The sequence below is a fragment of the Corapipo altera genome, unplaced genomic scaffold (genome assembly GCF_003945725.1).
Source record: "Corapipo altera isolate COAL_440 unplaced genomic scaffold, ASM394572v1 23b, whole genome shotgun sequence".
NCBI classification, from domain to species: Eukaryota; Metazoa; Chordata; class Aves; order Passeriformes; family Pipridae; genus Corapipo; species Corapipo altera.
Window position 1 is genome coordinate 8,195,133 of NW_020884885.1, and position 21,441 is coordinate 8,216,573.

At 38.5% G+C, this 21,441-nt stretch overlaps 1 protein-coding gene across 1 annotated transcript in view; it reads left to right on the forward strand.

Annotated features, from left to right (window-relative positions):
• INO80 (INO80 complex subunit) overlaps window positions 1-21,441 on the forward strand; it is a 68,473-nt gene that overhangs the window by 31,739 nt on the left and 15,293 nt on the right. Inside the window, exons 22-27 of the mRNA XM_027642271.1 lie at window positions 116-183; window positions 1,538-1,631; window positions 2,766-2,943; window positions 9,330-9,470; window positions 14,311-14,536; window positions 20,020-20,147. Coding sequence (XP_027498072.1) covers window positions 116-183; window positions 1,538-1,631; window positions 2,766-2,943; window positions 9,330-9,470; window positions 14,311-14,536; window positions 20,020-20,147 — 835 coding nt within the window. The remainder of the gene's footprint in view (window positions 1-115; window positions 184-1,537; window positions 1,632-2,765; window positions 2,944-9,329; window positions 9,471-14,310; window positions 14,537-20,019; window positions 20,148-21,441) is intronic.

Consider the following 21,441-nt stretch of genomic DNA (forward strand, 5'->3'; position numbering starts at 1 on the left):
TGAAATACCTACAGTGAGGAAGTGAATGGTTACTCTGTATATTCTGCTGATTGTGTGATTGAACATTTTATGTATTAACACCTTCTCAGTTTGGTTTTGTTTCTTTCATTTTCAGGTGGTTACGGGTTTTACTTTCGCCATTTGCACCAGACCACATACAGCAGTCTCTCTTCCATAGGAAGGGTAGGTTTACAGTCTCAGGAAGCAAGTTGGGTTGCACACTGGTGTGTGATGTTCTAATATGGCTTATTCAGGGAGAGGGACTGAGAGGCCAGATTAGTTAGTCCTCTGGGATAATCTAATCAGAACTTGTTATAATTTTGCTAGCCTTTGTGCTTGTACATATAGTTCCTCACTGAGGAAGGGATGGAAAACAGCTGAAAAAATAATCTATGGACAACTTGTCATTTAGTTACTGCTTAATCCTACTGTAGTATCTTGTTCAATTCAGTCTGTCTTGTTTTAACTTTCTTCAAGAGATTAGTGCTGTGAATTTTTCACGGATTCAATTTTGAAAAATCTTGGGTTCATTTCAGTACTTTGTGTTGTACCTTAAATGGCCAGCTTCTCTTTCAGCTATAAAGTAGATGAGATGCAAGTGACCCAGGATCTATCAAAGAGCAAAAATCCCACATAAGCTGCTCATATTGACAGATACAATTTATTATTTTGGATAATTGAATATTTTTGCTAAAAGAGCCAATTAGATCACTCAGGCTACTGGGTTTTTACTCTACAAAAAGAGTAAAAACCAAGAGAGATATCAGCTGCATTGCTGTGCTGAAATCTGTTAGCATGGACCTATTGAGCTGTGCAAACCCCTTTACAAGATGCAGCTACGGGAGTCTGTACTTATCTGTAACTTTCTAACTTCTGTATTTCTTGCTGATAATTCTGGTTTCTGTTCGTTTTGGTATTTATAATAGGCTTTTTCTTGGAGACCCTTTTTGGCATACCATGAAAAGAAAATAATCTTGGGAATATAATTTTTGTATAGATGTTAAAAAAATTAAAATATATGAATGGTATTGGGGCTATGCAGTGCACATGGGTGGGGCTGAAAAGCTTTCCTCTACCAATTCCTGCATCTCCTTGCGATGCATTTGGCTGGATGGATGAGAGGAACCATGTGAGGCATCCTCCTGATGGTGGATGCAGACATCCTGAGGTACACGTGTTCTGGTCAGCTGTTGGGCAGATACATGTTCAAATTTGCAAACATGCATGCTACCTGTTGATTCTTACTAAGTGAAACATATGTCCTTACTGGCTGCAGTTGGGTCTAGAACGCATTTCTCTATTTTGGTAAATGCCCTTCTCTTGCCCAAACTGGAAAATGAACTGGAACATGGAGTCAGGTGAATTGAATTTTCAGTATTTCTAAAAGATGGAGATTAAATTAGGATCACCTGTTCATGCACCTAGATTTGTCATGTGTCAGAGAATGTGCATCTTGAATTGATTAAGTAAGTTTATTGTTTTCAGCTATGTGTGTCTGTGAAATGTTTTGCCTAACTTCAGTATTTCTGTGATGTAGGCATCAATGAAGAAAGCTGTTTTTCTTTCCTCCGGTTTATTGATGTCTCTCCAGCAGAAATGGCAAATCTTATGAATCAGGGACATTTAGCCAGGTGAGGACAACTTCTCACCCCCCCGTCTTTTTTTCCCCCTCCTTTTGTAATTACAAATAATACAAGTGATGTCAGAGGCATCTCTCTGTAAACCTGCATTTTCTATGTCTCCTAATATTATCATTTGTCTATCATTATCTAATACTAGAACAACTTTTAGAGTGTTCCTCTGGGTATCGGGCACCATTATGCAATGCAATTTTTATGCCTCTGTCAAAAGAAAACCTGTATTAGCAGAGATTTGACATTGTAAATACACAAGATGGTGAAAGGGCAATGGGAGACTTTGCTTAGGATCACACTGTAGGTTGCTGGTGTTATCAAGTGCAAAATCCAGACTTCTGAAGGCCAGTTCATTGCAGTGCTTACGAGTTGCACTTGAGTGTACATTTTAAACACAAGTGGAATAAGCTTGTGTTGTTACACTTGTTCTTCAGCTCTGAGCCATGTCATCTACTTTCCACATCTTGTTTTTAGTATGGAATGGAATTCTGAGGTGTAGGCTTAAACTATGGGTTTATAGCATCATTAACTGTTTTATCTTGGAAGGGGAGGCGAGCTGTTTAAGTTATAGTGTACTCTGTAATGGACTCTGAGTGTAGTTAGGTAATGGCTGTAAGAAATTTGAGATTAAAAGCTAGTCTTTATTAATAAATAGAGATGGTTTGCTTAGAGCTTTGTAAGTGTAATATTCTTTTATTGTTCTGATTGTTTTGGATTACTGTTTCTTGACTGCATTTCAATAACAATATAGATTTCTCTTGATGTATCTGAATGGTCTTTAAGATAAATTCTGCATTCGTTGCACAATGTTGTTGTGAATAATTTGTATATGGAGCAATTTACAGAGAAACCATAGTGCAGTTTTAAATAGTAGTGGCTAACTCGGGCTTGACCCTTTCAGATGAAGTGCTTCAAAGTGTATCCTGATTTAATCCCTTAGATTCAGTTAAACCACCTTAGAAAAAATTAAGAGTAATATAATTAGAAGATGTCTAGCAAAAATTACTCTGAGTAAGGACGCTGTAACCCTGAAATTCTGAAAAGAACCCATTTCTGTCAGAGTTTTGCTGTAAATGTACTCAAGCCTTTCTTTCACAAAGCAGTGAATGCATCTGCTGTGTTTTGTTTCAGATGGTTAGCTCTTTTCCTGTCTCTGAAAGCATCGTACAGGCTCCATCACATGCGCTTCTGGACGGAGACAGAAGAGGAGAAAGAGCAGGAGTCATGTTTTCTGAGGAACAGGGATTTCTTACTTGATGTAAATTTTCCACTGTCTTTCCCTAACTTGCACAGCTGCACTTTGCTGCAGGTAAGCAAAATTTCTGTGATTTAGAGACAGTAGCAAATCCTCACGAGTGAGAAATGATGAAAACCTTTCTATCCTTATAAAACAGGGAAAACAAACTTGGAAATACGATGACTTTTTTGTCTGCTTCATTAGATATAGTTAATAGACTTCAGAGTGCTGAACAGAAAAATAGTTTAACTGTTGTCTCCCTCCCATGTGGTGATACATGTCAAAACTTGCTGTAATAAATAAATCAGTTGAATTAGAAGACTTAAAAATATTACTGGAGCAACAGAACTAGACTCATGATTTGTCAGGGATGAATTCTACATATAAACCTAAAGTTTTGTAGTGTTTTTCTACGTGTAGGGTGCTCATTTTCTGACTGAATCTACTCTTTTTGTGTCAAACTCAGCACATGATTGCAGCAACTGGGAAAAATAGAGGAGACTGGCAGTGCTTTCGAGTTGGTGGACAAGCACTGTAGTGGTGTATTTCTACTTTAAAATTTGCTTCTGCTGCTGTCTGGTAGACTTCAGATGTATTCAACTTACTGTGTAATGCAAGATCATTTTTGCTAATCTCTTGCCTAGGATATGTGTGAAGATTTTGTCTTTTTATGACTAAATTGCAGTTGATTTCCTGAGTTAGGTTATAGCTCCATTGATTCAGTTCACTGGGAAGTAAGTTCACGAAAGTGCTAGCGTAGAGTCAGGAAAGCATCTAGGGCAGTTAGCAGATATGCAGTAAAAAAATCTTTTCTGAAACAGTGAGATCGTGCCAAATTTCTCTAGGGAATATTGCTTCTGCCATGAGTGTGGAAGGGGAAAGGAGATAGCCAGAATTCAATTGAATATTGTGCAAAGGAAGTTGAAATCGAAGACGCATAAGCAGTAGGAAAGCAACCTTGGACTTGGTGTCATGTTTTGCAGCGTTAACAGCAAAGCCAACAAAATGAGTCCTAGTTATCAAACAAAGAGCAAGCCAACAGTTAACTCTGGCTGTGCTGGTGTTTCAGTTCTGCATTTCCATACCTAGCTTCATAAAATGTCTATGCTATATGGATTTGCTTTCAGATAGTTTTTTTGAGATTACATTCAGCTGTTTCTGTAGTGAATGTGTGATACTTACTTCTGAGATACACTGTAGCTCTGTCCTCTCATTGGTGTGGTTAAGGAAAATCTGTGTGATGTCATAAGTGTGGCGGCCTAACAGTAAATAAGTAGAAGATGGTAGAAATTGTGTGCACTTACAGAAGATAGCATTCATTTTTACATATATAGAAAGGCAATCTAGATCCTTACATAGCCTTTGGATTAGTGTGTATAAATATCAAAATAAAAGTCATTAAATTTTCTAAAGGACAGAAGACGGGTTAAGATTACAGATACTGAATACAAGACATGGAATATGCGTGTGTAGGTTTTAATATTAACAAGTAAATGTAAAGCATTTGGATAGGCTACAAACCCTCCTATACCACTGCCTGGCAAGATTTAAACATGAATTTGGTTTCTCCAAATAATTTCTGTTCTTTGAAGATATCATTCCTTGTGTCTCAGGGAGTCCCAGTGCTGTGACTGTGTGTAACTAATCACTGTTGTAATACATTCTACACAGAAAACAACCAGCTGAGGAGCAGAGTTCATCGGTGTGTGCAATACTGTGCATTTGTGATAACCCCACTAAATCTAAAGGAAGTGTAGCCCTACAGTTATGACAGTTTCTTTAGAGCTGTTTTCTAACCTGCATGTTAGACAAATTGCCACCTGAAGTCACTTCAAAATAAGCTATGTTTGCAGACTTTTGTTTGCACAGCTTACATTTAGAACACCTTAAAAAAAACGGGTGAGTAGATAGCACAAAACCAAAAGGACAGTTGAAAAACACACTGCCCTTAACATGCCTGTCTTCTAGTACCACACATTATCATGAGTGAAAATGAACTAACTCTTTTAAAGTTACTAAAGTTTCTTAGTTTAAGAAACTTTTGATGTAAAACTCCCCGAGGCTTCCCCTGAGGCTTCATAAGATAGTAACATGTAAGGATTGGGGAGGGTGAGAAAAGAGGAAAAAGGAAATGGTATAAATCTGGAAAGGCTTTTCTTAACCGCTCAGATCAGCATTTCCGATGTAAGAGAGAAACTAAGTAGAAAAACCCCCACATTTATTTTTAATGAATATTTCCAAAACTGAGGTAACATCTGTCTGAAGATAGTATGAATTTCTTCATGTAAACACAGAAATCCCTCTCATTGTGAGGAATCTTCATTCTCATAGCTCAGCACCTCCATACCATGTGTATTAACTTGTATACCTTAAATCAATACAAAATCTGCTCTGTTCAGGTGAACTCGTCTCTCCTTTGCTTTCCTAATTTCTACTAAGAAATTAGGAATGTTAATGGCCTTAAGATGCTGATAGCATGCCCCACATTATGTTTGGAATATATGAGAGCCTCTTTCAACAGTTTCTTTGGATTGCGTAGTTGTAGTAGGTGTTTACGTTCTTGTTTTTTAATAATCCTCCTCTTTAGTTTTTGGGTACTAAGGTATATGATCTATTTCAGAGCTGTGACTGTGTTCAGTTCTGTAACCTTACCCAGTCTTTTCCATGTATGACTGATGGGAAGCTGGTTTCCACTGTCCCTGTTATATCTGGTGACTGCTCTATTCATGAATACTTAGCAGGTGCATATGTTGGAATTCAGAAGAATGTTTCTTATGTGACCTGCTCGTAATTTGTATACAGGAATCTGGTGCTCAAAGCCAGATAATTGCCTAGGTACAAGTATTTTTCTCATATTTTGGATACTTTCTTGGAAGTTTTCCTTTATGTTTCTTCTTGGGTACTTCAGTTGGGCCAAAACCATCTTTGACGGGTCTTTGATGTTGCCTTCCAAAAGAGAATTAAGTAACAAACTTACATAGATTTGGAATTAGTTTGTTAACTTCCTCTCTGTCCATTTCTTGTGGTTTCACTTTCCAGGAAATAGTTACCAAACCCCTCTAGTGATGAGAGTCACAATCAGTATGCCAGTGCTTGCTGTCATTAGATTTACTGGAAAGCTCTTGTGACAGCATTCCTCTTCATAAATCACCTGTACCCCGATGTGTGGTCCAGGGGTGGGGAAGAGAGGGACTTTGAGCTAACGCAGTTGTTCTGAGTCTGTCTAGTAGCCTGCTATTGCTGTGTCAGTCTTCCCCTCGGACTCTTGCTGCCATTTCTCTAATCCCAGCTACTGAATCCTGCCTGTGCTGATGTGAGCATGCACTATTACATCCTCGTATGAGCCAACTGCAGTAAACTTTGTATTTTCATGTCTGTTGAATTTATTTTATTAGATGCGTAGCTAAATAGACTTCTGAAGATGTGTGACAGGAGACAAAACTAGCACAAGAAGTAGCACAAATATACCATGAGAAAGGACTTGTCCTTTTCAGCAGCAGTTGTGGTGATTTGTTTCCACTGTTTCTGGTCTTCACATGAGTAAGCCAGAGTTCACATCTGTTGTCCACAGCCACATACTCCAGCCTTGTGATTCCCACTCTGTTGTTTCAGCACACCGCCTGTTTGACCAGGTGATGAAACACATCACAAAACTCACTTGGAGTGGAGACACGGTGGTTTGTTTTCATCTTGATCAGCATCTTAATGAGTACAGACAGCTAGGCCAACAAGAAGGGGCTCTGGAGGGACAGGAATAAACATGTGAAGCAGTTGCTGCTCAAGCCAGTGTTACTGATAAAGAATTGCCAGCTAAGTAAGAGCATGTTTTTGGTCTGGTTTTGGGATCACTTCATTATCCAGTGTGGCCCAAGCTTTGATCTGTGCTTTTTAGCACTGCTGAGTATCAGTGAAAGGCTATTGTCAGCTCTTTCTGCTCTCACCTTTTATATAGAGGAGCAGATGTTCGGTGAGTATGAACTTAATTTGTGCCAGCTCCAGACCATAAGTCACACTGGCAGCAGCTGAAGGACGCACTTATGTGCTAGGCTTGACTCTAACATGTATGTACAGTAAGAGTACTTTTCTCACTTGTCAGCAGGTTCCAAATGATACATGCTAACCATCTGCATCTTGCCCAGTGAATCTACATCTGGAAATAAAAAGACCCCAGAATGCATTATCCATAGTAGACTCCTACTGTGGATGTTTTCTAGCATTTTTTGACATGTGTAGAAATGTGTATATCCAGGGTATGACATGGCATACAAGGACTCTGCCTCTATCATGTACCCAGATGTTTAGAACTTCAAACACTGGGATTTTAGAATATTGGGAGACTCTGTGAAGTAAAAGTAGCATGCAATTAATTTTGGTTCATTAGGAACTGGGGCAGCCAAAGCTTTAGATCCTGTTTACTCTTTACTTAAGTGAACTGTTAGAATTTCCAGGAGGGCACATCCTGTGATCCTATGGCAGTGGATGCTTAATGCATCTAAAATGATTGCTTGTTACCTATTGTATGCAGAATAATGATCTGCATACTATAGGAAACAATTATCATGCCTGAACTTCGCGAACAAAGATTGAGGGAGGGCTCTACCCGCGTTTGTTACAAGTGTGCTGGTGGCTAAAAAGGCCAATATGAGATAGACATGTCCATTTCCAAAAGGCACAGCAGAAAGACTCCTTGGGTGGTATATTCTGCAAGACACGATTCTTCCTGTGTTGTCTTTTCTCCTCGAGTGTGATCCTGCGTGCGTTCTCAAAGGCATCAGCAGCGTTATAGACTGTGTGTCTCCAGACCTCCCAATTGGAGACCAGAGTAGACCAGTTATGTTGATCAATATGGCCAAGGCTGAGATGTTGTTTCAGGGAATCCTTGTATCTGCTCTTTGGGGCTCCTCTCTTGCAGCAGCTGGTGGCAAGTTCACCATAGAGCAAGATCTTAGGGAGGTGATGGTCCTTCATCCTTGAGACGTGCCCTGCCCAGCACAGCTGTGTTCTCAGCAACATGGCCTCAATACTTCTGATTGCTGCTTGTTCTAGAACAGATGTATTGGTCACATAATCTGACCAGTGGATGTTTAGGATTGTACAGAGGCAGCGTTGATGGAAGCGTTCTAGGAGTCGCAGGTGGTGGCGGTAGATGACCCATGATTCGGATCCATATAAAAGAGTAGACAGCACTATGGCTCTGTAAACACTGATCTTGGTACTTTTCTTCAGGTGTTTATTTCACCAGACTCTTTTATGGAGTTTTCCAAAAGCACTATATGCCTTTGCTAACCTGTTGTCTATCTCTCCATCAATCTTACCATCCAAGGAGATGAGGTTACCTAGGTAATTAAACTGCTGGACTGATTTGAGCTCTGATTGGCCAATGGTGATGTGGGCATGATGGAAGACTTCTGAGGTGTAGCTTGATAGAGAATTTCTGTCTTCTTTAAGCTGACTTCCAGCCCAAAAAGCTCAGCAATGTCTGCAAAGCAGGATGTTAAACGCTGCAGAGCTACTTCTGTGTGGACGACAAGGGCGGCGTCATCAGCATAAAGCAGCTCCTGAACAGGACCTATTAAGGTCTTAATAGGAAACAATTAAATGTAACAATATATAACTGTTGGCCTCTATGAATATAGGAAGAGCCAGAATAAAAACTAAGTGGCAAAAATGGCTTAATCTATAAGCAATTTATTTCATTGATGCAAATATTTACAATACAAAAGGAAATATAACTGACACAAGCAAAGAAAATGTAATTTTTTGTTATTTTGCTGTGTACAGTTGAGCATCTTCAAAGAGGTCTCTTTAAACTGCACTGTCATCTCAGTGTCCCCACTTCTGAGTCAGTATATTTTTTGTATCAAAAGGACACTGATACAATTGTGGCAAATTGCAGGTTTTACACATGGTTGTGTTCATGTGTGTGAGTAACCATGTTAGCACCTTGAAAGTCTTCAATATAAAATTTAGAGCCCTTTTGCACAGGAAAGAAAGAAAGAAAAGGTTGGAAAAGATTTCAGTCTCAATGTACCAGTCCAGGCGCATTTAGATTCTTACTTTTTTTTCTCTGCGAAATTTCGTTATGATTCAGAACAGATAAATGAGTAGCTAGAAAACAGCTTGAGGGTCAGACCTACTAGAATATTCCTGTACTCCCTTCATTAGAAAAGCTAAGGTCCAAAGGTTTAAAGAAGGAAAAATTTGTTTCTTGTTCTAGCTGAGTATAAAGACAAGTATTGATATGAGCTATTCTGATTTCAGCCATTTCAGGATTTGGGTGTTCTGACAATTACACAAAAATCCTATACATTGTCACTGCAAAAGATGTGTAGAGTTTTCTTTTTTTAAAGAGAAATATATAGTGAATGTCCTTTGTCTTCCTCATGGGTGGGTACAAAGTTTAAATGCAGTATTTCTTTATAAGACGCTGTAACTTCTGAATTTTAATTTTGTTTCAGAACCTTGTGTTCAGCAGCCACTGTAAAGCAGTTACTGGCTATTCAGACCATGTCATATATAGAAGGAAATCAGCTACCTCATGTGTACGATGCTGCCAGGTGACTGAGCTGCCATCCTTCCTGTGCATAGCCAGTCCACGGGTAAGTCCAAGTTAAGTTGTAAATTATCTATTTTCTATTGTGTTTTCAATCTTGTTAGAGTTTTGTCTTAGGAAAAGAATGATCTATTACTTTCTTTTGGTTTGGTAAAATTGTTGTGAGGATATCCTTTTGCTACTGTATTCAATAGTGGGTTTTTTCATAGGGGAAGTGACTGGAATGTGTACTGAAGAGAAAAGGAAAGTTGTACGATGCACCCAACAGGAGTTGTTCTGAGATACAGAGATTTCACTTTCTCTCCTAATACCAAAAGCAGTAACATTACAGAATACATTGTTAAGTAAATTATTCCCCAGTAATCCAAGGGGGAGATTTAGTAATGATATGAACAGAATGAGGTGATTGTTTGGTGAACTCTGATGGCCAAAGTGGGCAGAGGAGCAATGCTTTTTTGGAAAGGATGTTTGTTTTCTCTCATTGTGTCAGCTTATGCTCCAAAAAGGAAACACCAAATTGCAATATATAAGGATTATGCAAGTTGGCATTTTTTAAAGTCTTTTGGATGTGAAGTGGTACTGCTTGGGGTTGTCCATCATCTAGTGAGTGAATTTTGAAATTAATTTAACTGAAGTTTCCTGGGCTGACACAAGAGACCTTCATAAGCCTATGGCTATTGTATTCCATGTTGTTGAATGTTGACAAAGCTGGACAAAATGTACTATCCAGATGTTGTATTCTTTAGTCACTATTGAAGGTACTCCTGTAGGCATCATCAAATGATGTGCAGCTATACTTTCACATCTGGAGATGAGTGGATGGCAAGTAGGACATTGTGTTTCTTGCCTACATGCAGCTGCTCAATATGAATTCATCTGTGCCAACAGCTCTAGGGGCCAAAAATCCAACTGAACTGCTTGAAGTCAAATACCACCTCTCAGTTACAACATACTACCTGGTTTGAGAACAAGAGGTTATTCTGAGACTAAATTGTGAAACCCACTTCACCTTCAGATTCCTTTGATATGTCACTCTTTGTACCTAAATATGCATCACGGGTGAAGAATATGTTGAATTCTTCAAGCAGGAAGGGAGGAGAGGGGCTTAGAAGGCTACATATGAAGGGGAGGGGAAAGGTGAGGAGAGATCATATCTGACAGTATTCTAATGAATAAAAGTTACCTGTTTTGGCTTGGCTGGTATATAAAAATGATTAAGTGCAGACATGGGATTTTGTTCCTAGGAATACAAAGACTTAATTTTATGCTTGTTAGAAACTTTTGGCAGAAGTGTAGAAGACCTGAAACAGCAGAAAGAGCACATATGTTCTCAGAAACTATAGCCTTCTGTTGTTGTTTGACCTGTGATGAATTTTGGGAAGTTAATGGAGCGAATGATAGAAATAGGAGTGTATGTTTATGCAGCAACTGGGGTTTGGGGGTCAGTGTTTTCTTTCTATGCAGGCAATTTTCCTGAGTACAGACAGGTCTAAATCATAGAAAAAGTAATTTGTAGGATGGATCTTGCATGCTCATTAGGAGGCTAATTCATTCCTTTTCAAGTATAATTGTCTGGTTTAGTTTCAGTTGATCTCTGCCACTCTGGAATATTGTATTGAGAAGTAATTTGGGGCATCTTGCAATGTTTGAAAGGCTAACTTTGCATGGGGATAAATGCAGGAAGCATTTTACAATTGCCCTAACTAAACTAAGTAATGTGGCAATGCATTCATGTATCACTAACATTATATTTTTGATGTATTTCTGAACCATGACTCTTGCAATTAATCAGTTTGACAATAATATGTTGGCATAGGAAGGTTTAGTGTGCAAAGGACTACCTTACCTTTTGTTATGAGTAAAACCACACCAAAAAAACTCCATGGGGGAAAAAAACTTTGAAAAACTGCACCACAACAAAAAGGAGAGGGAGGAGAGTGAACAAGCTTGAATGAAAGATTTTTTTTTTGTCTGTTTCAGAAATGTGTTGGGTTTTTTTGTATGGTCACGTAAAAGATACAGGACTCTACTCTAGAAATGTGTGTCTGCATTTAAAAAGAAGTGATAGTCTATTGTCCTCAGATGTCAGTGAGTGTTACACAGGTTACGTAGGAAGATTAGTTCTTGTTAATGTAGAAATTGCATTGAGGCACACAGATTTTATATAGAGATTGTCTCCTACTACCTCTTTCTTTAGGTGAGGCATTACTGAAACGTAGCTTGCAGAATCTTATGAAGTGACTTTGTTTTTCTTGTGAAAATCCTGGTGTATGAATCTCCATATTGATTTCAGTAGATAAGGCATATTTATGTGTCAAAAATTAGTCTGCTCTGTTTTGTGTGTAGTGGCTGCCTGTCCTAGGGCTGTCCTGGAAATCAATGTAGCAAGTTGTCTGTGCTTGAAAGAGTACTTGATCCAATCTATTCAGTTTAGAAATATGAACTGAAATGTGATGGTGAATAGTGCCTCTTAAAGAACCTAAGTCTGTACCATCATCTGCAGTATACAGCAATATTCAGGTGACAGAATTTGCCTGCATTTTAAATTTTTTGCATTTTGAGAGAGGTTTTGACCTCTCTCACAAAGGTCAGGGTCAGAGCTGTGCCTTGAGTGGAAGTGGCAGTACAGGGATAGCTACCTACTCTTTTAGGTATGGAAATGGGTACAAAGTCTTAACACAGTTCCTTTCACTTTGCAATGTTTCACGTGGCTGTGTGTGTAGACCCATAAGCATGCCTGGTTTAAAAATAGCTCTTGGCATCTTGCAAAACAATGATTTTACTGTTACTGTAAATATTTTGTATGCTTTTTCGTTGGTTTTTTTTTTTTTCCAATCTGGGCTGTCATTGTGCTCATGAATTTGTTTAAACAATTGTTTGCCCTTGCAAAGAGAAATCTCTGTGAGATTAATTTATTCCTATGAGAAGAACTCCTGTAAAACAAGTCTGGATCACAGCTTTCCACCTAGATCTTTTTTAATACCTGTTACTTTCAGTTAGCTCAAAGATAAATGTTCAGGGGAGTACAACCAGCATCTAAGATACCAGGCAGTCCTGAGGTATGAGTTGCTCCCTCCACCCTACACTTCTAAACTGCAATATTTAAACTATTTATTGCTTATAATTTAGTTAAGCTGTTAAAATGTTTTCATTTGCATGATATAATGCGTAGCAGTTATATCACACTAGAGTAAGCTGGAACAAAAATCTAAACCCTCTTCAAATACATAGAAGCTTTTCATCTGGTTCTTTTACTGTGTTTAATGTTTCAGTTGTTCCATTATCACACTAATTCCCACCCTACTTAATTCTGCACAAACTCTACTGCCTGCTGTTCACCATCAAACTCCACAATCTCCTGTACTGTTTCTTCCTATGCACCCCCAGCGCCTTTTTTCAAGTGTGAAAACTTTCACAAGATTGATTTCCTCTGTTCCTTTTTGTTTGTTACATTGCTTTTCCTAAATATGTCATTTTGCACACTGTTAGGATTCATGACAATGTTTTTAACTTACATGACTTCACATGGAGGATTTTTTTTTCATTGTACTTCTGAAATAAAAGCAACAATGTTTTCTAGAGTAATGATAATTTTCTTCTTATATTGATGAAGAAATTGTCACAGCATTTTGAATTTCTTTGTTACAAGCCTATGCTATAAGGTTAATTGCCTAATAGTAAAATTTTAGGCTAATTATCTAATAGTAAAATTTTAGTTTCATTTCTATGTGAGTTTACAACACATTAAGTGTCTAGATAGTATGTAAAAGTTTCTACTAGCTTCCTTTTGTAAACTTGGTTATAAATAGATTATGTAAATACACCAGAATGTTGGCCCAAAACAGACTTATGTTCAGAAAAGATAGAAGTTGGTAATCTGCAGGGGTTTTTTTTTGAGAGATTCTTCAACTAGATAGTGAATTGTTCTGCATTTGTTTGTGTGAAAGTATTGAAACTGTGTTTACTTTGGATCGTATGATTTAACTCTTGGTGAAACACCTGAAGAAAAACCTAGCAGAGCAGTCTGTCCTGCTATCTACCATGGCTCAGTTTTGCTTCTGATTGTTGTCCCTTACCATGGTAAGGGCAACATAAGAGAAAGCTGTAGATTGTACAACGCACAACCTTGTCTGCTGGAACAGACTTTACTCGAGGACCTTACGGCCATTGGCATCCAGCTGTTTGGCTAATGTGGACCTTCCAGTCTGTACAGATTTGGGTGGATGGGACAGAACAAGGGGGAGTTAAACTGATGGAGTCATTCCAGAAGAGCTCACATGGCACGAAATCACAGTTCCTATGTTTGTAACACTGGTCTGTCCAGCTAGGTCGTATATACTAAAACAGGTAATAGGGCATAGGATTCATAGAATGCCACAAGAAAAAGAGCACTTCTGTTCAAAACAGCTGTAAAGCCCAAGAAATGTGCTGTTCCAAAACAGAGCTGTTTTTCTGTTTGTTTTTTTCCTTTCTAATTTCTGTTAAGGATATGTAAATCCCATCTTGGCTAGTGAGATAAATACTTGAATGTGAAGGGCAAAACTAAAAATAAACAAATAAATAAAAGAAATCTTGGCAAAAGGAGAGGTGCAGCAAGGATATTACTCTTTTACTTTCAGCTTTGCACTCAGTTGTGTAACAACTAGCACAGTTTATTAACAGGCAAGTATTCTGTACCTGGTTTTTCTTATGGTGTTTTTTATGGTGTGGAGAGATGTTGCATTTTCACTTGTTTTAAGCTCAGCCAAAGATTGTGTTTTCATTTGTACATTTCAGTAATGATTTGACTTCTAAAATTTGATCCAGTGGTAAGGTACCTGAACTGGGGATTTAGGGATGAGGGGAAATCTGAACAAGACTATTGATTATTATTATTTTACTTGTAGGTAACAGCTGTGCCACTGGAGTTCTACTGCAATGACCGAAGTGCAGAATACGAGCGCAGGGCACTAAGGGAAGGAGGAAGTCTTGAAGCAAAGCAGTGTGTACTCCATGGATCCCCTGAGCTAGCAGCTGACTGGCTGAAGCAATGCTCCCAATTCTTCCCAGAGCATCCAGGAGGGCTGTTAGGGATCAGGCCTCAGAATGGCTGGTCTTTTATCAGGATACCAGGTAAATTTGGAGGTTGTCATGGAACAGATGAGATAAAAAAGGGCATCTGCTCTTTGGGGGTAATTTATGCTTGGTTATGCTAAGCTTATGGGCTTTTAGAGGGATTGGGGGTGGCTGTGTTTATTTTCCCTTCTGAGTGAAAGTTAGCCCTGCTATCTTACAGTAGACTGTGATTTTGCATCCTCTGTCTGAGGTAAAGCTGTTGATGGTTACCGAAAAAGTCTAATACAGGCTTTCTAATGCTTACAAGCATCTCTTTGCAGCCGTCCAAATTACTGTAGACAGACTTGCTTACTAGACTTGCACAGCCTGCTCTCACAACCAAATACTATTTTGAGGATGGAAATAAGAAGGTTGCAGGAAAAGTTACGATCATACCTTGCCTATTAGAGTGTTGGAAGAACTTCATATTGTCCTGAGAGATCTTCACTGGTCGACCTAGTGAAAAGATTAAAATTACTTGTAGCAGTCTACCATGAGAAGGATGGATTTGAGGACCAAGGTCAGAAGAAATTGTCTGGAAAACAAGTCATGAGGGATTTACTGAATTTCAGTTGGAATAAAGAAGACTTATTCATATTTCCTGGTAAAGTGCGAAAAAGTACGATTGTACCAGTAAAGTAAATGTACTTAATTTTTTCCTAGAATTACGCTTAAGTAATCCAAGATCTCCTAGAATTTGATTGCCGAGTACTGCAGTGACTTTCATTGGCCAGACATGCTCTAGCTGTCGGAAGATGGTCCTGAGCAGTGAGCAGAGTTCTGCACAAAGTGCTAGAGATCTGACAGACAGCCAAAAGGAAAAACAGCTTACGCTGCCAGATGCGAAGTTATTCCCAGACCCTTTTGGGTCAAGGATGTTTGGCAGGGGAAGTTAGTACAGTAAAAGGAAAATGGCCTTTTGCTTGCTACAGTCCAGTTTAAGAAAGTACCTCGTAAGTGGAGTTATTTTGAAGCGCATGCATGTTTGTATCTATGTAATGGAGAAACCGTTTTTCATGGGCTTGCATTAGCTTAATAGTTCAGTAATAGTTCATGGCTTTATGGTTTCTTCAGAAATTCTTTTAATTGTTTGTTAATTACTTGAAAACAGAAAATTAATCTCTGTAGCAGTAAAAAGGGAAATTTAAAGGGACAAATTAAAGGAGAAGGCATGGATAGAGAAATGAAGAAAAGTAGCAGTGCAGAATAGACACAGGGCTGCATTCTCTTGAAAAGACTTCCATTTTAAGCCGATGAACCTTTTTACCAGCAAAAATTCTTAGAGGAATAAAGATGGGATACAAGAAGCTTACAGGAGTGAGTGCATAGGTGCAAGGTTAGGCAAATTGTCAAAGTACAACCGAATTTGGATGAGAAGGTGGTTGTGATGTGTTATGTAAAGCTGGCTTAATTTGGGAAGTGTTGGAGCTAACGATGGGTTGAAAACGTAGTTTTGTACGGCTGTGTTTTAATTAGGTGGAAAGTAGCATTCAAATCCAAACTTACTCTAAGAAGAGAGGGCACAAACCAAAACAGGACAACTGTGTTTATACGTGCAGAAGTAGGCACAGTGCCTTACAGAAAGTGACTGATGTGCTGAAGGAACCATTTGCAAGGCTAAAGTCTAGCAAGTGTCAATTGGAATGGTAGCTGTGAAGCTCTATGGAAAATAGGTGACAGATGAAAAGGGGATACTTCCCTCTCCTAAACCCTGATCTGTTCTCTCGACCAGACTCGGTGTTCCCAGTACCCTGGCAGCAGGCTCGACTGTGATCACTGTGGGAATCTCTTGAGGCTTTTCCTGTTCTTTGAAAGAAAAATGGTCCTGGATTAAATGGCAGGAAGTGTCTGAGTCCTTTTAGTATCGATAAAAAGCACCGGCCTCGCTGGCTGTTTACTGTGAGAGCCAGCTAGCTCCTCACTGACCCCATTGTGCCGTGCAGACTGTCGGGAGGGGAACCAGGGGTGTCAACTGGAACCCAGGCTTTATCTCTCTTTCCTCTGCCTTTTGCATGTCCAGAGGCACTTTTTCTCATTCTCCAGAGAGCGCTTAGCCCAGATACAGTCATCAGCTAGAACTCCTGACAAGGGTTATTCTGAGTCATAATCATTTGTAACTATTCTTCCCAGGCCCACTGTATCCCCTTGTAGATAATTTATGTCCATATCCCTGCGTGGCTGGAGGTTCGATTGTGGGGTATTTTTTCAGACTGAAAGCCGTACAGTATGATTTGAAAGTTACTTTCTTTTTGCTTTTTCTTGTTTGTTTCATACAGTGCTGAAGAACCCAAAAATTGTGTCCTAGGGAGAGCTCTTTGTTGTGTAGTACAGGATCTCTGTCTCCTGACTGACTTAAAATTTTAGAAGTTCCTTTGATGCTATTAAAAAAAAAAAAAAAAAAGACCAAAAAAACCCACCAAACCAACCAAACAAAAAACCCCCAACCAAACCAACCAACCAACCAAAAAAAATCATTGTCATTGTCACTGGAAGTTATTGGCGATCATTAAAAATAAAAGATGTAGAATTGCAAATTTTGGATATCCTGTTTTAAAAAGTAGGTTGCCTTTTTCTTCACACAAGGTAAAAGAAAATTATAAATAGAAGTGAGAGAAACTAGAGGCGGAAGGCACTTCTTTTTTTCCTCTTTTGAATAATTGTGGTGTTTTCTGAAGATGGCATGAATAATTTACATTTTCCGTTACCACTTTTCAGAACGTGTCCTTTGAAGCACTAGGTGGCAGGCTTTCAGCATGCAAAAATATTTGATCTTGGAAAACACAATGGCACCAGGATAGCACGCTTAAAGGTGCCAGTTTAAAGACAAATGGTTTTCTCTTCCAGAGACCATAAATCTCTTTTTGGTAGTATCGATTTGCATTGCTAAAAAAACCCCAATAACTTTCTCACCAGTGCAGTCTGCTCTGCTGCTGAGATATTGGATGAGTTTATGAACTGTTAAAAAGTTGCTAACTTTTCAGACCATCTGCAAATAAGTTCTTTACTTGTAATTTGCATTTCATTGCTATTTAAAAATAGTAACTTACACAATGGAGACCTCAGGAGCCAGCAGCAAAGGACACGCATCATTTCCAGTTAGCAAAGCTTAATTCTACCTATTCATGCCTTTGTGAGAAAAACAGTAGCATTTTTCTTTTGGAAACTTGCTAATATGTTAATCTGATCCTGTTGAGACTGACTTTTGAACAGATCCTATTTGTTCTCTGAGTTTCTTCCAGTCAGATGGCTTTTGGTTAATAACCATGTTAGTTTGTCATGTATATCTAGACTTTTCATGTAACTTCACTCAGTTTAATTCATTCTGAAATAGCAAGCTAACCAATTAGAATAAAAGCAGAATGTCATGGCTGTATGGATTTAAAGGAAATAATAACATTTTGTATAATGATTAAACATTGCTACTGTGCAGTTTTTTGCTTCCATAGATGTGTTTTAAAACCAAATAACCCGAAGTCATTTCTATTTTGCTTAACTGCCTAAGTCCAGAATCTGGTTTTCCTTAAAAGAATGCATGAAACTATTAGCGATTTATATGTAAATGAGACCAAATCCTGTCCTAGAGATGAGTGCAACATTATATGTTGTTCTGCACTTAGAACAAATGCCAGCCTGATGTGTGGGCTTGAGTTTTCCTTAAAGTATCTTCTTGGCTTGGCTCTCCAGCTAATGGATTCCCTAAGGTAGTTGCTAATGGGAGAAAAAACAGTGACTAGATAGGCAGAGAAGTAAGAAAGAGCAGACCTCTCTAGTCTTGGGTTGTTAGCTAGTGAATTGCAGGTGCATGGCTGTAAAATTACCCAAAGAGAGAGCATTCACAGCATTGAATTATAGTGCAAATGGAGCAGCTACTAATTTTAAACAATACTCAAACTCACATTGTTTTAATTTCAGAATGGAGACTGTAGGCTGCGTCTTCTAATGTCCTAATGTAGATTCCACTAATTCCAGCATTAAGTCTGTTATTTATATTTAAACTAAAGGATGTTTTTGAAAGAGAACATGATTAATATACCAAAGTGTTAAGAATCCACCATCTTTCTGGGTAAAAGCAACTAGCGCTGACTAATTCTTCTTCACTATTGGAAGGACAAGAGAGAAACGTGCCTTGTTTTTACAGCTTCAGCAAGTCGCTGGGTACTGTGCCTTTCTCTGCTATTATAAAGTTCTCTTCTGTTTTTAAAAACCTTTGTCCAAAAGAAGAACCTTGAGTAGTGCCAGTTGCTCCACAAATAATTGAAATTATGCCATATCATTGCACAGCACATCACTTGGGTACTTTGTTCCTTGCTATACTTGTAAAATGTTTTTAGGAGGGCTGTCGAGTGGTCTATACTCCTCTATTCCACTAGTATGAACCTGTATTAAAAGGCATGGTGGTCAAGTGAAAGAATTTTTGTATATAACTTTTTTTTTGATTGGGACGTTGGACAAGACAGTTAACTGCCTTAGAGAAAGCTGCATTTTCTTCAGCCCATGAGTTAATTTGTTCTGTGCAGCAAGAAGTGTGCAGAAGTGTTACCTGCTAGACGTGTTGAAAATACTTGGGTTCTGTGGTTACCATCTGCGGTTACCAGCTTTCCGTTTTGGCTGTAAACCTAAGTTCAGACATCCAAAAGAATAAAGAAGCATCAATGGCCTTTCCAACAGATAATTTTTTGGAAGAAAATTTCTCTTCATCCTCTTTCAACAGCAGTGTATTGTTTACTGAAGTTTACGTACAGAATGTACAAACAGGAAGATCTCCTTCCTGAAAAACACTTCATGAGCAGTGCTGAAGTAGAGAGGACATGAAGTGTAAAATCTGAAGTGACTGAAAAGGTTGCCATCTGGAAATATTTCTTAAACAAAACAAAAGAAAAGCAAAAAAACTCCAAAAACCAGAGGGCAGGGAAGAAGAAGAAAAGGCTGTGAGGGGATTGTTATTTTACAGTGACCTAGAGAACTATTTTTCACTTTCTGTGTTGGTGAGGGGTTTGATCTGTGGAGGATAGATGTAAAGATTAGCAGCAGGTAGCAGCAAATGTGCAAAGGACAGCATTTTCACATGTGAAGTGGAAAACATTTCTTTAAGTGTCAAGGCATATTGATCTCGTCAGAATAAATCCTTAGATGGGGGAAATGACTGTCCAAAAAAAATTATTCAGTCCATACTTGTGAGGAGGTCAATTTGTGATGAGATTTTGCCAGGTGGGTATGTTTATATGCTCCTGTTCCAGCAAACAAAAGTTATTGTTAGTGTATGTGTTTGTATATATGTATATATGTATATATATATGTATCTTATAAGCAGTTTTTATATATATATATAAAATAAACAGTGTGATTTTAAGTGTCTGCCAGGCGGGATATTGCAGTTTTTTCCATCACACTTCATTATTTTAGGGCTTACAATGCAGTGAAGTATTAGGAAATCTTAGAACTTGTTGCATGTATCTGGTTTTGCTTTATTAGTTACCTGCTTTTCTTCTATGTCTTTTTAGACAAAGAGAGTTTGATCACTGACAGTGGAAAACTTCATGCTCTTGATCTTCTGTTGACACGGCTGAAATCTCAAGGACACAGAGTTCTTATTTATTCCCAGATGACGAGGATGATTGACTTACTAGAGGTAGGAGACCTATAGCTTACAGAAGGCAAATTTTGAAGATGGAGATTAGCAATGATGTTTTGGAGAAAGTACTGTAATTTGAATGCGGCAAACCTGACATAAAATTGCTATAACTGTAGAATACCCAGTAAATGCATTAATACAAGAATATAAGAACTGCCATACAAAGTTGGACCTAAGGTCTGACCTAGTGTTATAGTGTAAAACATTTATACACTGTTATACACTCTATACCAGTGTATAACAACAGATGGTATGGGGAAAATGTACAAGAATAGTGGTGCTTCACAATTAGATGCTCATTCTCCAGCAGTTTGCAGCTCAAGGGCTTTCTGATCTAAATGTGCCTCCTGTATATTCAGTAAGTCCAACACGGATTCTCCATGGAATTGTTCAGTTGCATCTTGACACATTGTTAGATGTTGACATTTGCACTGCCCTGTGGCAAGGGGTTGCGTGGTTTAATTATTCTCTTTTGCTAGTTTTGAACTGCTTCATTCTATTTTCATTTGATGTTCACATGTCCTTTTAGTGGAAGGAAGAGGGAGAACAGTGATTAATTCTACACTGTTTATGTTGCTTGTAATTTCACAGACTTTTACTGTTTCCCTCTATCATCCTGTTCCTCTGCAGAAGTTTGGTAAACACTGAGGTTCTCTGGCACATACAGTAGGAAATAAATTAAGAATTAAGTCATTACTCATTATTTAAATAGTCAGTCTGCCTCTGAAGAAAAATAAAACAGTATTTGATGAGCAGCCATGCCACCAAAGCTAGGGATACTGTCTTCTCCACAATAAACTGAAGAGAAAATGTGAGAAGCGTGAATAAATAGCTGCCTAAGTCATGAGTTCTGTATGAACAAGAGTGCATTTTAAGGTCAGCAGTTAATAGTTCAATAACAAATCACAAGCTGAATTTTGTTTTTGCTGCTGTGAGGAAAAACAGAACTTGCATGGTTGCAATTCTGTGTTTTGGCACTTTGCCCAGCATTGCTTTGTATGCCTCTTCTTTTGGCGAATGTTGGACATGCTGTAGGTTTGTTGACACCTGGCATTACACCGTGAAGCTCATAAAGCTGAGTGTTCAGTGCTCCTGTCTCTTCTCTTAGCATTCCATTTTAAAGGCTTGTGAGCACATAATTTTGCTGTTTCACCTTCTGAATGTTCAACCTCTTTTGTTGGGTTTTATTACACAAGTAAGCCACGTACCAAGTCCTCTGTTTTTCTTTCTCCCCACCCAAGTAACAGAAGCTGAAGTTAAGCAAGCTAAAAATCAAGTAAGGACTCAATTT